General features: G+C 42.5%; 1 protein-coding gene across 9 annotated transcripts in view; it reads right to left on the bottom strand.

Annotated features, from left to right (window-relative positions):
- Positions 1–16,331, bottom strand: part of NHSL1 (NHS like 1) — a 182,236-nt gene that overhangs the window by 99,872 nt on the left and 66,033 nt on the right. The window contains exon 1 of one of the 9 annotated variants that reach the window (XM_055714190.1): positions 5,029–5,826. The exons of 7 other annotated variants lie outside the window; for them this stretch is intronic. In XM_055714190.1, the coding sequence (XP_055570165.1) occupies positions 5,029–5,233 (205 nt within the window). In that variant the 5' untranslated portion in view covers positions 5,234–5,826. Of the gene's footprint in view, positions 1–5,028; positions 5,827–16,331 lie in introns of those variants that run through there. One more of the 9 variants, XM_055714191.1, reaches the window with a different exon arrangement.

The raw sequence follows: 16,331 nt of genomic DNA, 5'->3' as shown, positions 1-16,331 counted from the left end.
AATGTATGACGACAGAAAACTGGCCTTTGTATCAAATCTCTCATCATTTTTTCCACTTAAATACGTAATTTGTATGTGTGTTCATACCTACAAAATTGCATGTCTATAAAACACTCATTTCTTTAAAAAAAAAAAAAGAAGTAAAAAAGTCTTCCATAAAAAGGTATATAAAACATGTAATATTTGTTTTGGAGTTATTCCAGTCTCTTACACAAATGCTTTTTGCGGTTTCCATAAATGATTATTTATGAACTTGCCCAAAGCTTCAAGAACCATTTTCACAGACACACACACCCCAACAGGACAATCCATCACATTATTACCGCTTCTACAACTGCTAACAGCTCCCTTTGGGTTTATGGGCCCTTATCTATGTAGTAACTGACATGACTTCTTCCCCCCTCGAACACCAGATCTTGTGCAAAAACATACAGAAAAAAGCTCTACTAAATGATTTTTACATTAGAATAGCAACAGCAAGTCTGGGTTCAGTAAACTTGCTTATGGGGACTTAGTAGTTCTTGGTACTCATATCTCATTACTAAAAAAACTGTGATTACTGTTCTGCCCCTGAAATCCCCTCCTGAACTGTGTTCATGACTTAAAAAACCAACACTTAGAAATTCATTTGGACTTTAGAAAAAGACCAAGCTGATGCTATGACACTGCAGTTAGACAACGTCAAGAGCTGCAAATCTCTACAGTGAGTTTCTGATGCACTGACGCACAGGACGCACTGAAAATACAAATTCCTCAATATTACAAAAGCCAAAGGTCTTAAGTTCCAACCCTGCCTCTGGAACGTTTAAGAAAAAGTCATCTGATAGTATCAAGCCTATGCATACACAATATATGACTAAACTGACAACAGGTAGTATAGACATAGCTAAAGAACATAATTTTTACTGCTGTAATAAAGCAGCACCTATATTGCTATAGTGACAGAAGACATTAATTGTTCAGTTTGTGGAAATTTAATGCCTTGGCAAGCATGATGTTCTCAAACCGTGATACGCAGTGTGTGGTTAGGAACTTAACTGACAGCTTTGGTAAGATTGCCACCGGATGTCAGGATTACCTCCATCAGAAATGCCACAAGGACATGAAAGGCTGAGCCCACAAGTAGTTACTCACGAATTTAAAGGACTTTTAGCATTAAAGTGAAGTTTCACATTTAGACTTTTTGCAAGGAAAAAATGGGCATTCCACATGCTTTCATGTTAAGGACAGACTTGGCCAGCAGACACCAGAGAGCCAGTGGCTGCCAGCTTTTGAACTGGGTTTGATTAGTCTTTAAAAGACCACATTTACCTGAGAAACAAGGTTTCCCTGAACAATGACTCCAAGGAAGTTTTCCAGCCTGCAGTAAAAAGCAACCAAGGCTCTTGACTTCCTTGTGATGCACAAAGGTTGGAAAATGACCAAGTGAAATGTAGGCAGTGGGTAAAAAAATCAGAGCAATAAGCAGGGACAGGAGCTGGGGGGAGAGGGGGAAACTTCCCAGTGGGGTAGCAGCTTCTTTTGATGCATTGCCACCTGCAGCCAGACCTGACTGCTGATTGTGCTTCTCCAACACCTGGCAAGAAGATCACTGTTGGAAGGAAACAACAGGAGAAATAAGGTCACTAGCTTAGGCACATTTAACTGCACCAGAGAAAAATCTTCCCCTTCTCTGCATCCCTGCCAGCATGGTGGTGAGATCAGCAAGACCAGCCGTGAAGGCAGCACTGCTCAGAGCTGCTGTCACAAGCTCTCCTTTTCTAACTCCCAAAACTAATGGGGAAGGAAGAAAGAAGAAAAACAAACAAAACGACCCCAAACAAACAAACCCAAAGTCCACAAAACTCTGTAAGATGTTATGATGCTGAAATGTGACTCATGTCATTTTCTGCAAAGTCAAAGTAAATACAGTGAGATATCTGTACCATAAACTGATTTGTGTATTATCTCTACCCAAAGTTAACTGCTATGTCTTACTCACGGTAAACAGCACAGGTTCACATGAATGACTGTTATGTACTTCCACATGTCAGAAACCCTTGTCAGAACACACAAGCACCTTCACTTCCGTTTCAAAGAGTAACTGTCAGTCTTTTTTCAATAATGTGTTTTTTAAAGGAATAAACACTGAACTCCAGTCTGAAAACACCTGCTAGCCCAAAAAGTAAGTAGTCTGAGCTAAAAATTCAGATTAAAGAAGAGAAACTCGGGAGTTACAGTGTGCTCTCATTTCAAAGGTCCTTCAGCTGACTGGGGAGGAAGCAGGTTGAGCAAGAAATATTTCAAGCAGCAAACCTTTATTTTACTATCAACTTTTATCATCTGTTTTGGTAACTGCTTTATCAGATGTGAAGTCTAATTGGTGCTACCAGTTCCAAAACCCTCTGCACTACTGTGTGCCTTTTAAAAACAAAGAGCGAAGCAGCAGCCTGTGACTTGACTTCCACACAAACAGAGCTCTGCTGCGCCACACGTCAGGGTGTGCCCCAGGTTCGTAGTTAAGCGTTTACTTCTTGTTTTTCTTGCTCATTTTAAACTGACAAATCCAACCAATCTCACTGCTCTCTACTGCTTGCTAGTTCCCGTTTTCGGCCACTGCAGATTAGCCACTTTGCTGGTGAAATACCATGCAACACATGCTGCCTTGTGCCTGTCACCTAGCAGCCTCGTGGGAATGCAACATGAGCCGGGAAGAGCAATGGAGCGGCAAAAGAATAAGAGGTTTAAAAAGACAGGAAGAGAAACAGCTCAGAAAGAAAAAACAACAATTCCTTCATTTCCAACTTCTGTTAACACTCCTGCCTTTACATGTGCAGTCAGGCAAAGAAAATGGTAGAATTGAGAGCCTGTGTTTTGTCAGGCTTAACCCTTTTACTGATGTACCTGAGGAAGAATTGGAGGCAAAATTGCTCTGATAGCTGAAAAACTATTACTAACTTAAAATAAACAATCTGGTTTTCTATATAAAACTAGCCATCCTTCCAGACCAGTTCTTTCTAGTCTGCGTTAATTTTAAGTGATGTGGTTAATTCAAGCACCAAAGACAATACTGTTTTGAGCCCTCAGTTTTACAAAGGCTGGCAAGCAGTAACACAACAGTCCAATGGAGCAAGTTAATTTGAGAACACAAGTATTCATTTATCATATGTGTTTTGCCTTTGAACACCAACCCAAGATGACAACTCAGCCAGGTACCGATACACTGCTCCAACAACATGCAAGCCTGACTTGCAGCCCTGGGTGAAACACTTGCAGCCCTGGGTGAAACACTTGCAGCCATGACAAGTTTCTCCTGCCCGAGTATATAACCCAAACTCCCTTCAGCCCTGGCATCCCCTGCCAGTTTGTCAGCTCCCCACAAGCAGAGGAGCCTGGTCAGACAGAAGTACACAGTTAGATTTATGATCCAGGCAGATTTTACAAGTCGAGTCAAATCACACCCTGCAAAGGGGAAATAAGCCCTGCATAATCTATCCTTCCTCTACCTTGCTTTTAAAAATGACGTACTGTCATCTCTGCTATAGGCAGACAGGGAGACTTCCATAGCTTGCTGCTCAATTATGGGAGGAATTCTGCTCTCCCCCTCCAATGCATACAACAGGCTCTTTATGTAAATCACTCAGAAAAATTAATACACCATTAATCCATCAGTAAAGCTTCCTTTCCCATCTCTGCCTTGTGGCGTGAGTGCAGGCTAAGGAAGGCAGCATGAGAAACTTTATGGAAGTTACATAGTGACCAGCAGCAGGACCAGGTTGTACCTCTCATCCACAGCATGTGGATCATTAGAAGTGAATCTGACATTGCTGTACAATACCAACGTCCCAACAATCAAAAGTAAAAATTAGCCACTGATTGCAAATGCAAATGGTTCCTTTTTGGAAGTTCTTCAGCAGCAAAAGGGGTTAAAAAAAACACCCTCAAAGCACAGATTCAAATCGTCTCATAGCGTGCTGGGAGTAAAGCACAAGCATATACATCCTGTACTAGTGTTCCTGCATCCAAACTGTTTACTAGAGCCACAATTTATTCTGATTTGGAACTGAAATTCTGGTCAAATAGCTAACGACTGCTCCCAGAAATGAAAAGAAATAAAAATCCCTTTGAAGTTCAAATGCCCTTGGAGAGCCTGCCTGCTCTTACAACAGTGACCTTACAACAGAATTGAGTCAACCTTACGCTTCCCACCAACAAATTAGTGCTCTGGCAGCACTAGAGAAACTGTAACCAAATCACTTTATCAAGTATTTTTAAACACACACACACCACTGCCTACCAGTCAGTAAAGGCACTAGTAGCATTAGCTCACCATCTCAGAGGAGCAAACTTCTGAAATTTATTTTGATTTATGGTACGTGAGCGGTATGCTTAAATAAATGCCTGAAAAAATCCATTAAAAAACCCGAATGTAATAAGTTACTTATTAAAAGTCTCATATAAAATACACTCCAGGTTTAAGTATTTCACGAGTCCATTCAGAGCTGCCTCTCTTGCATTCTAGATCCCCCTCCTCCTCTCTGTGGAGCAATTCCCATCACCTTTTTTATTTTGCATCTGGAACCTCATCTCAATCTGCCTCCATAAAAAAGAAGACACTTAAAATTTTCCAGCAGGACCATGACACAGTCATCCAAAAAGCCACCCAGCCTGTTTCAAGTGGAGTCTTAAATGGCTTTTGGTACCACATAGAGAGGAGAGATTCCTGCAGCACCTGCCCAAAGGATCTGCCACCAGTGACTACTGGCTACAGGAAACATAAACAAAACTTACCTATACACCACATGGACAGTATCTCTGTGTTGCCCAGATGGGAAATTAAAGGTTTTCCCTGTTGATTACTATAAGCTTTCACAGTTTTAACCTGAGAAGAACTTGGCACAGCGCTGCTGTGCCTAGGCTTTTGTGCTGCCCTCCTCCTACCCCACCTGTGGCTCCCAGCGGACCCAAGCAGCTGGACAACAGCACGGACCAGGGGCTGACACTGACACGGCAGCAGCAATCACAAAGGTTAAAGAGAAAGCAAGTCACCTTTTCTCTGCTGGCTCCTGTAGGTCCAGTTCTCATCATCCTCGTCTACCTGCTGCACACACATGGAGGAGAGTTCACCATCGCTGCGAAACAATCTCTTTGTCTGCCTTGACAAGGAGGAGAAATTTATCCAGCTTACAGCACGCGAGAGGGAGCCTGGGTTTTGTTTGAGTTTGAAAGATCTCGAAACACACTCCTTTTTCATTTTCTTTCAAGCCAGCTACTGGCCTCTGTTCCAAACAGACCTTTCTGAAATTGTTCCTGTCTCCTTTCTCAGTGGTTTTCATGGGAGGCTAAACAATTTCAATCCGACTTCCATCCAGGTTTCTTCTCACTGCATTTAAAAGAGCACCAGCATGGAGGTAGGTCACTGTGCCAGCACAGCTCCCCTGAAGCTGTTCTGATACAGCACTTAGGGAGCTGCCAAAGAAAACAAAGGGGAGAAAAGCAGCAGAAACTGGCACCTTGCAGCAGCTCAGAGAAGCATGTAACAGCTGAGCAGAATATAGCACTAAAGCACGTGTTTACCCCATTCTCCACTCAACAGCAAAAACCGTAGCTCCACTCTTCTCCCTGGCATCGCTCCCCAGAAGCGTGCATGTGATTCAGTCCTCTCTTCTGGCTCATCAAAAACACCCCATGAGGGGGGAAGAGCAGGCAGAGATCACACCCCAGCATGGTACAGCTCAGGAGGGACAATGGTCTGACCACACTTCTGCCTTCTCATTCTGGCTGCCCTGCTCTCCCTTAGTGAAAAGCCTGGTGAAGGAGCTCCAGGAAGGCTCTCCTAACAATAAAACAGTCTGCGTGGCTATCGCTTAGGATTAGAGTGAAATACGATAGGCTCGCTCTCCTAAGAGCACGACCACAGAAGCAAAACTCCTCCTTTCCTCAGTCAGCTCGGTGGCAGCGCAAACTTCTGAACTCTGCGTGCAGAAATAGAAAAGCACTTGTGCACCTCTGCGGACTTGGAAAGAGGAAAAAAAGATTCTGGAGCTTGTCAATGCTGCAAGCATCCTGAATGGTGTGCTGAAAACATTAGTGCCCCTGTAATCTGGCGGTAAATTTAGAAAGAAATAAAATACAAGTGCACAGGCACAAACAAAATCTGTGCATGAACAGATATTTTTAGTGACCAGACTTCAACTGGTGTGGCCGCAGCTCACAAAACAGGTTTCGCTCCCAGCGGTGCTATGTTCTGCCACCTTCTCTTTAAACTAGCAGCTAGAAAAAGCACTCCACAGTGTGAAGGTTTTAAGAAGTCAGGCACTGCTGAAAGCTGCTGCAATGCCAATCGCTTGTCCTGCACACCAACACCAATGCTGCTTCCAGGAGGGAGTAAGCCTGGAAGGGGGAAAGGCAAAGGCAGCACCTTTAAAGCAGACAGAAGTTGGCAATACCATGCCATCCCAATACCCATGGGATTTGTCACCAAGATGCAAGTTGACAAAACCCACACATTTGTAGATAGACTTGAATGTATGAGATAGTAAATAAAATTAGCTCAGTGAAACCTCAAGGAGATGCTGGTAGCCAGGAACGCGGGGGGGGGGGGGGGGGGGGGGGGGGCGGGAATAAACAAAACCAAAATAAAACCAAAACCATGCCACCTATCTGAAGAATAATAAGCATTAATGCCACAACACCCTAATGGCTGCAGATGATGTTAGCAACAGGACAAGCAGCTTAAGAAAAAAAGGGTACAGCATTTCAGCTCTCAAGCTGTCACTCAGATTTACACTATTACAGAACACGCCCCAACCCCCTGGCAGATGTTCTTGCAGCCCTCTGGATTCTGCTGCACAGTCTCTTCAAAACCATTAAAAACAAAGGCTCTGGCTTTTTCTGAAACTTATGGTTCTCTGACTCATAACAAGAGTATAAGGTTTAACCCACTGACTGGGAGGCAAAAAGCTAAGTACTGTATCAGATTACCCTATGAATCAACCAGGCACACTGAAGTGACCTTTGGCTCCTACTACACAGCACAATGGGTTGGCCAACTGTCTTCTGTAAATAATTTAATAGGCTGCATTTAAATTAAGCTCACCCAGCGAGGTAATGCATATGTAGATACACAGATCTTCCACCACTTCGCAAAGTCAGTGGTAGTGTAGTGAGGTTGGGGAGGGGGGTTAAGGGGGTGCGCAAATGGGAGCACACACTGCTAACATTTGCTTTTCTTGCTGTCATCAAGTCTTCCTGTTTTGGAGCGGTTTGTCTTAAGACGACACTATCCCCATCCCTGATGAGACAAGAGACTTGGGTAGGGTTTTGGGGGTTTCTTCTGGTTTTATTCTTCAGACCTTTACTTAAAAGAAGATTTGGAAAATCTTGTGGGGTGACGTACCCCTAGAGACCCAAACACCGGAAAACCAAAAAGCCACCCAGCCTGTTTCAAGTGGAGTCTCAAATGGCTTTTGGTACCACATAGAGAGGAGAGATTCCTGCAGCACCTGCTCAAAGGATCTGCCACCAGTGACTATTTGCTACAGGAAACATAAACAAAACTTGCCTATATGCCACACAGTCAGTATCTCTATGTTGCCCAGATAGGAAATGCAAGGTTTTCCCTTTTGATTACTATAAGCTTTTCACAGGCAGTCCATGTTCAAATTGGCAGGATTTGATGCAAAAATCAAAGAATCAAAGACCATACTTTAAGTCAACTTACTGTTTCTTTTGAGAAAGAGCAAACATTTAGAATTGCCAGTACTGCAAAGTACAGAGAACTGTAAACTACCACGGCTATTACCGGCTAAATTATACAGAACCAAATGCATAAAACCCCTGGCAGGAACTACAGAATCTCAGACATCTCTCCACTGTACTACTTAGGTGATTAGAGAAACCAACAAGAAAGAAACCCTTTTAGGTTAACCCAAAATGCCAGGGTAAATCACAGAGACCTGCCCAGAGTCTTGGCAGCAATTTGATTCTAGGAGTTTGCCTGACCTGTCTGGAGCTCTGACTTTATATCATGGTGTTGAGTCACAACTTGATGATTCAAGGGCAAAAACGTTGTTATATAGGTGACTGACCATAACATTCCATGTTACCATAAATACAAAGTGATGCAATGCTTTGCTTAGTTTGGCATTATTATATTTCATTGTGATACTGTCATTACCACAGAACGCTTTTGATTTGTAGGTAACAAGAAGCTTAATATCAGCATACATTGTTGCACATGTGGACCAAAAGTAAATTTCCCAAGATGAAAACAGCAATTACCATTTGAAAAACAATACATATTGAGGCATTAACACCAATGGAATTGCAGGTTAATCCATGCTTTAATCAGTAGGCAAATGCAAGGCCAAGGAGTTGGAAATTTTAGCATCTGACACACTTTAGAGGATTAAATCTGATTTCGTAAAACACTCTACAAAGCCATCTAAAAGAAACAAGGTACGCTTCTAATAAGCTTTGCCAATTTTCTAACCGGACTATTTTCTCCCTTATGAGGTCGTCATACAAGTAAATAGGCTTCATATTTTCCAGGTTATGCATGTAAAGATTAAGGCATCATTTTTGGTTCACTTAATACTTAAGTCCATCTCTATAATAAAAACATGAAGGAATCAGAGGAAACCCAAGGTTTGAAGCAGAAAACTAAACTGGTCCCTCCCTCTGCCCTTTTTTTTAAAATTATTTTTAGAGGTGAACAAGAGCAAGTATGCATAGCCAGGATTTTTACCATCTATCACAACATGATCATCAAAGAATTCTCTAAAAGTTGTTAAGCTAACAGACGTACATGGCTCACAGCCACTGCATTCCCCTAAGGCCAGCAAACAAAAAAACTGTTGCACGGAAAAGGTTTTGGTTCAGTGTAAAAAACCAACAAAACAAAGAAAAAAACCCCAACAATACAAAGAAAAAAAAACCAACCCCAAAACCCCGCAGACATGTTCTGGTTTTGGTTGGGCTGTGGTTTTTGGCACAATTCACATGTTAATTTAATTCTTACATTTCCTAGTCTATCATTTGTGATGACTCAACCAGACAGTAACAAGGGTAATTCACAAGTACAGCTTCTTGGAGCAGCCATTGCTCCAACAGCAGAGGACACCTCTTTTTCAGGCTTCCTGGGTGTTTTCCTTCAGGTGGTAACAACTCATCACTAACCAGTCATAAAGCCATTTGGATTAAGCACTGTCAAAAGCCCATTGAAAACACCCTGCCTGCAGACTCAACCCTTCCCTATGCAGCTCTCGCTGCAGCCAGCAAAGGGCACAGGGTGCCGCCAGCAGTCCTGAGAGACTCTCCATCCCAGAAACTTTCACAACACCACCTGATCCGTATGGTCACCTCCCCAGTGCTGCTCATCATCTGAAGGCAGAGATGTATGGGAATTTCAGCAGGTATCGAAACTTTGGGAACCTGACCTCCATCAGAGGTCTCTATCTACAATATGCTTGTTCTTGTACCCTATAAAATGCTCACATAGCAAACACACAAAGTGATCCATACTCCTGGGGGACTATTTACAGCAAAGCAGCCACAGAGAGCGTTTCGGTATTACAACAGGGGCTTAAACTTCCGGTTAAGATTATGTCTCTTTTTGTGCATAGCACATAGCGAGAAACTCCCTTCCAGACGTGGTTTAGTGGTGGACTTGGAGGGCTAGTAACAGTTGGCCTTGATGATATTAAAGGTCTTTTCCAACCTAAATCATTCTGTGATTTTATGTGAATGGACCTGACAGGGGAAAAAAACACAGAAGGAAAAAAGCCCCACAAAAAAAGGAAAAAGATAAAAAATGAAGTTACTTGCCCAAGATCACAGAAAGGATAAGCAGCAAAGCTAAGAAAGTAGGTCTCCTGGCTACCAGCCTTGCAACCTACTTAAGTAGGCTCTGTCTCACACAAAAAGCAATACCTATTAATTGCTTTATCACAACCATTACAGAGCCTTTGAATGCCCTAATTACAAATGAAAATTTCCTTTCTCTTTTGTTACCCATTTTATCCTTTTGGGTTTTTTTTTTCAACTTAAAATATAGCATATATCATAAATGAGCAACTAAAAGAGAAGGGAGCTCTGCACTATAGGACTGTTTCAAGTATCCCATCTACATTTCAAACTTTATTAGGTCCATGGAGGAAAAAAATAAAGAAGAGAAAAAAAAGAAAAAAGAAAACCAGACCGCAGACAATGCCAAAGGATAAAACAGTTACTGGACAGGTCTGTATGATGGACCTGCCACCAGCCTCCCTTCCTTCAACGTCTGTACCCCTGAAGGAGTCATTGTATCAGGGCAGACAATATTTTCTCTGATTTAATAGCTGCACTTACCTTGGGATAAGGACATTTTGTAGGCCAGTGGGACAGTTTCTATGAAGGGCCAGGCTAACCTGGGCCTGGCGCTCCCCCAACACCAGCCACGCAGAGGGGTAACTGCCCAGCCAGCCAAACTGCTCTCACTGCGAGGGAGGAACTGGGCAAGGAACACGAACAAGGCGCTCGCACAGTTTGATGGTTAGTAAAAAAGTAAGGTACTTGTAAGAGGGGCAGAACAAACACCAGAATCACCAGAAACAAATGCTGGTTTTCTCTGAAAGAGTTAGATGCCAGAAGAGCAGGCTAGTTAACTGTGCATAAGACACCTACCTGCTTCAACTGGGTACAAACGCATCTACAAGCCTTTGGTTTTCTTAATCTGCATAATTCCAGAACTAATGTAACCCCCAAATTTGAGAGAAAATCTGCATCCAGATACACAAGGAGTTAGGCAATCGCTGGCTGCAGGAGAAGTTTCAAGGACTGAGCTTTGCTGGGTAGAAGCATGATGGATACTCTGAGGGACACAGGAGGAAAGGTCTCGAACTGCATTAAGCTGCAGCCTTGTCTGTACACAGCCAAGTTTACCTCATGGCAGCCAGTAACTATTTTTCCCAAATAGAGCAGCTTGTATTTATTGGTAAAATAACTTCTGCTGTCCCAGCACCCGGGTGTCGATGTGAGGTTTTATACCATCATACAATCTAAGGGGACAAGTAACAGGACTTTGATGAATTCAGACAACGTGCACGTACCTGGGCACTCCACAGCCAGTCGCCCCGGCACTGCCGCGCAGGGCCCCGCAAGCACCGCGGGAACGGGCGCCGGGCGGGCCGGGCCGGCAGGTGGCAGCAGGGGCCCAGCGCCGGGGCGCCGAGGCCGCTCCCACACCGAGCGGCGCCGGGGTCAGCGCCGGCTGCGGCCCGGGCACACGCACTTGCCAGCTACCCTTTAGCAGTTTGGTTATAGGAAGATGCTGTTATCTCTGCTTAAAACGTAATTAACAATTTGAGTGGCTTTTGAGTCGGGCGTAACAACTCACTAATTAAAGATAGCTTTGCTAAAAGCTCCCACTAACGGCAGCCACTGCCTCGATGGCTACACAAGGCCTCCTGAGGTGCGGGGCTCTGCTTTTACAACACAAAAATATTTTTTTTTTAAAAAAAAATATCTCTTAACCATACGGCCATCTCTCCTCCAAAGCTGAAGGCCAGGGAAGTACTCCACTCACAGCCAACACATCCCAAGTGTTGATAGCCTGTGAAGATTAACTGTTGAAGTATTTAATTTTCGCAGAGGGAGTTTTCTGTGGGAAGTTATTTTCCCCTCCCCAGGCACTCATCTGTTCATCGAATCACCAGAAATTATCAGTGACAGTGCTGAACACCACCAGCAATCACTTAAGGGGCCTGCGAGGGGAACTCGAGGTGCCGTGGAGATCAGCCAGCACCCCGCAGACCCTCACCCCGCTGGGCACCCACCGCCCCGCACTGCTGTCCCAGTGACACCGAGGGTCTGCGTCTCGCCAGGCTGCTCCTACCTCCCCGGAAAGCTGTGTGCTTCTGTAATACCTCGTCTCTACTTCACGTACATTCCTCTTTGCTCTTGAACGCTCCGCAATGAACACGCGGTTTAAACGAATTCTGACTTCATAAATGCAATTTGCATTGCTTCAATCGACATTGTAAGATCAGTTTACTCTCTCCTACTACTTTACTCAGCATATGCTGATGTTCGTACTAAGAAGGAGCTCAAATTACTTTTAATACCTGAATTACGCACGTGAAACTTTGCAACATGCCAGTTACATTAGAAATAGGAGTTTTTGGTGAAGCACAGGAAACTTATACTGAATTATCCAAGCTTCCTGTGTAAATGCTGACAAATGTACCAAAACCAACTGAAAGCAGTTAAAAACAAACTGTATAAAAAACATTTATTAACGTGCAATTGAGGGCCATTCTGACAGCAGGAAAGTAGCCCAGACAACTAATTAAATGTCTTATTTCCCACTTCTTTGATTAGAGGATACCAGGGAACCTGCAGAGGGGATTATGACTGTCTGCTTTGAGGTGGAAGCCCTCTGCTGGTTAACATCAGCTAATTAACGCACTAATCTGAATGTTTGTGTAGATAACAGAACCACAAAGAACAAGAAAGGAGAGAGTGGCTAAAGAAGCAGCCGAGGAGAATCTAGTAATTGCAGAAATCCTCATTCTTCTTATTTACTAGTCCTGTAAACGAAAAAAGTATTTTATTTTTTTCCTGTTTGTATTTACACACTCTTTTGACTTACAAAATATGCAATTTAATAAATCTTACCAGGTATTTGCAATAATCAAATGCTAAAAAGGAACTTTAGAACCCAGTGAGACACCTGGGCAGACCTGACCAGTCCCAACACCAAAAACCTAGTTCATGTGTGCCATAACCAGGTCTCACTGACATGCAAAACAAAGAAAACTCTTTCTTTCTATAAATACCAATGCTGTTTGAGTACATCTTTTTTGCCTTGAGTCCTGTATCTTTAAAACATATTTCAAATTTACTTCACAGCCAAAGCAGCAAAATTATTTGACCTTACTGACTTTATATGTATATCTTTTCTAAGAACCAAGCTAAAAATGTATGGTTTCTGTAAACCATGCATGAATACTGAACTTCAGGAGAAAGACAGAAAGCTCACTTTTGCATGTGTGTGTGCACAGGTATTGGATTGCTGTTGTGCGTTTTCAGTTAATTTTTAAGTTTGCATGCCTGCTTAGCCTCACACATACTAAGTACAGAGGAATGTGGTGCAACTCTGGACAAAATTTGTAAATGAAACCCAGCCCCACCACGCCTGGAAGAATGCTGCAATCTCTTCCTCACAACAGGCTCTAGGTTAAAAGAAACTCATTTCTAGGCGGAGGATGAGCACAAAGAATGTTGCTGACACACGGAGAGTGAGGAGGAAAACACAAGAGTTTGTGTCTTAGTTACTGTTCTACATAGTTATATTTAATCCCAATTAAAATAGCCATGTTAAAAGCTTGATAAAAATGCAAGAGAAAACAAAACTTCTAAAATAATGAACATATGGCCTATGTATGTGCATGTGCTCTCTCTGTATGGAGTGCTTGTGCATGTGCTCACTCCATATGTACACATCCACGTATTCAGCAGGAGCACCAACTGTGACCAACCAGAAAAATTTTCTCTCCCCCCCTGCAATTTCCCCTTCTGCCATATACAGGCTTGAAATCAACCTTGATTCATTTTTTGCAGCCCTGAGACATTTTAACATTTTCCCCTACCAACAGCAGTTTCTAGGTGGAAAAAGACCCTAGAATACAAGAAAGTAATATGCAGGGTCGTTCTCATAAGGCCTGTGGTCTCCCCCAGCAGACCCTATATAAAACATTTGACACACAGGAAGGGTTCCTATTCATCGGCTGCCAAAACAAGGTGAGGACAGGAGGGAAAATGAAAGCCCAAATTACCCTCAGTAGAAGACAGGATAAGTAAGGACATTCATACTAGCAGCAGGAATAATCTGACACTGCCTCTCAACTACTGGCATATGGAATAATCAGCCTCAACAGAACAGCTGTTTAGTCACAGTTAAAAAGAAAAATGAGAGTGTAATTTCTTAAATCACTCCTCTCTGCTCACAGCACAGAGAAAACCAAATCAAGGCTTTGCAATCTTCTGTAATTTGCATCACAGCTTCTTGTTTACATATCTAAAGAAAGCTCATCTTCTGGCATACCACTTAGTGAAATACAGGGTGGGAGGGGTAGAAAGTGAAAGAGAAACCACGTATTATTGAAATTACAGGTGCAAAAAATGTTTGCTCATCAGATACTAATCTGTTGAGAGCCCATTGGACATCTCCCACAACACTAACACCCTAAATCAATTTCTTCCAAGGAGTAAAGAGTTTAGAAACCAGACTTAACTGACTTCTCAGACAATGCCAACCACCAATCACTATTTCAGGTGGTTTCATAAAGGCAAAGAAGATTCACACCTTGATAATAATTTTTAAATGAAGTCAGCCTGACATTTCACTACTAACCAGTGGACCAAATTACAGGCTTAGTCTTCACCTAGAGCTTTTCCCTGCCCACAAGACAATCTGCTTGCAATACCCTGCTAGCCTGAAAGCATCTCTGAGCTCCTCATCACGCAGGTTCTTCCAAGTCTTCCTCTTCAGATGCCTGGAAACTGAGTATCAATCCTGATGCATCATTAACTGCCAAACACCTCCTTCAGCGTGACAACTCCTGTGGCCAATGCCACAATATTGCTCCTTTGTATACCGGTTGGGTTTTTTTCTTCGTTTAACTAAATGAATTAAAGCAATTGGCACAACTGGCAGCCCATGTGCCAAATCCAGTGTTTCATGAGGTCTTTCACTGTCTCCTTGGCAGAAGCAAAGAACATGGCTCGAGCTTGGTAACTGAGCTTGCACACTTGCATAGGAAGAAGTGGAGCAGCAGGAGATCTCCCCAAGAACAGGCTCAGGTCCCAGGGCAGTGCACCACAACAGCAGTATGTCCTTACATCTTTCAGGAGATAAGGGGTGATGAAAAGAAGTAGGATCCCAAATGGAAGCTAAGCCCTTTCATACTGTATTCTCTGTATAAGCAAAAGTCCACTAGGCATAAAAGGAAATGTCAAACTAATTTAAATAATTAAAAAACCAAAAGAAAATATTCAACGTATGCTTTAAAAGATAAGATTTTTATTGTAAAGAAATCAAAATGAAGATTTAATTGCTGTGTTTTTCACCTAGTTCTGCCTGTAAAGTCAAGACACCTTCATCAGCATGAAACCTATTGCACTGAACACAAATGGAAAACAAATGACATTGAGAAGTAAGAGATACTTATTATTTCACTTGCAATAAACATTCCTTATTTACAGGCATCTGGCAAACCGCCAGCAGCAGAAACAGATGCCACATAGATATTCCTAAAGAAATATGAATGCAGACACATGGGATTACATAGAAAATAAATTCATGAAGAAATACTTATTATCTAACCACGTGCTCTATCACATACCACATTCTTGTTATACAACCAAGTTTATTCACCCGGAGGAGTCCTCTGACAAATAAGGAGAATGTTTCATATGTATTTATTCATCAAATAAAAATAATAATGGTTTCTAGATGGGAACTACCACTGTCTTTTGATTCACATGCCTCGCATTCTACCTGTTCTAAACTCATCAAGTTGACAAGATTATCAAGATTGCTTGAAGAGTCAATAGTTCTCCGTGGTATTTTTTTTCCTGAAATAGCCAAGTGGAAAACATTCTGGCTTTCTCAGCCAGCTTTGGCATAGAGATAATGCCATGCTCTGTGGTTAATTGCTAGCTCTTCTTCCTCCAAGGCACTGTGAGTCATCTCTGCTTTCCACACTGGTGTCTTCCAAACAATTCTGGGTAAAACTGTGCTAGTTCATTCTCACCAAAGACATTGTATGAGAGCACAATTAGGCAGAAGAGATCACATATTAAACAAGTTTTTTAAAGCAAAAAATGTGCAAGGCAAATATCGCAGTAGCTATTAATCAAGTCTAAAAATAAATTAAAACTAACTTTATTAAAGACTCCTTGGCATTTGTTGGCATTTAAAGCTTTTCCTTCAAGCATGGCCACAGCAGGATTTGCTCCTCTCATCCAATGGCACCTTTTCCTAAGCTTAGACAAACAGATGTGAGGAGACTCTTTCAATCTTTACTCGCAGACAGCATTGTTTTTTCATTACGAAGTGTTGCTGAGCATGGTGGTAGAAACCACCCACTTTCAGGAACTCTCACTGTATTTAATATTCTTCTGCTTAAGAAAAGATGCCTTGGTCTAAGGCTGTTTCTGCAGGCTGTTGTTACAGCACTGCACCCAACTGACCTTCATTTATGAAGGGCTACTCTCGTTACAGGATCGTAAGTTATTCTGTTTTGTTTAGGGCCAGCAAAAGGCAAAAGACTGACAGCTCTAAAAATCACTTTAAAAACCCCACAAAA

This window comes from Falco cherrug, chromosome 6, assembly GCF_023634085.1.
Source record: "Falco cherrug isolate bFalChe1 chromosome 6, bFalChe1.pri, whole genome shotgun sequence".
Taxonomy (NCBI): Eukaryota; Metazoa; Chordata; class Aves; order Falconiformes; family Falconidae; genus Falco; species Falco cherrug.
The sequence above is the reverse complement of the archived record's forward strand: the minus strand, read 5'-3'. Positions and strand labels throughout refer to the sequence as shown.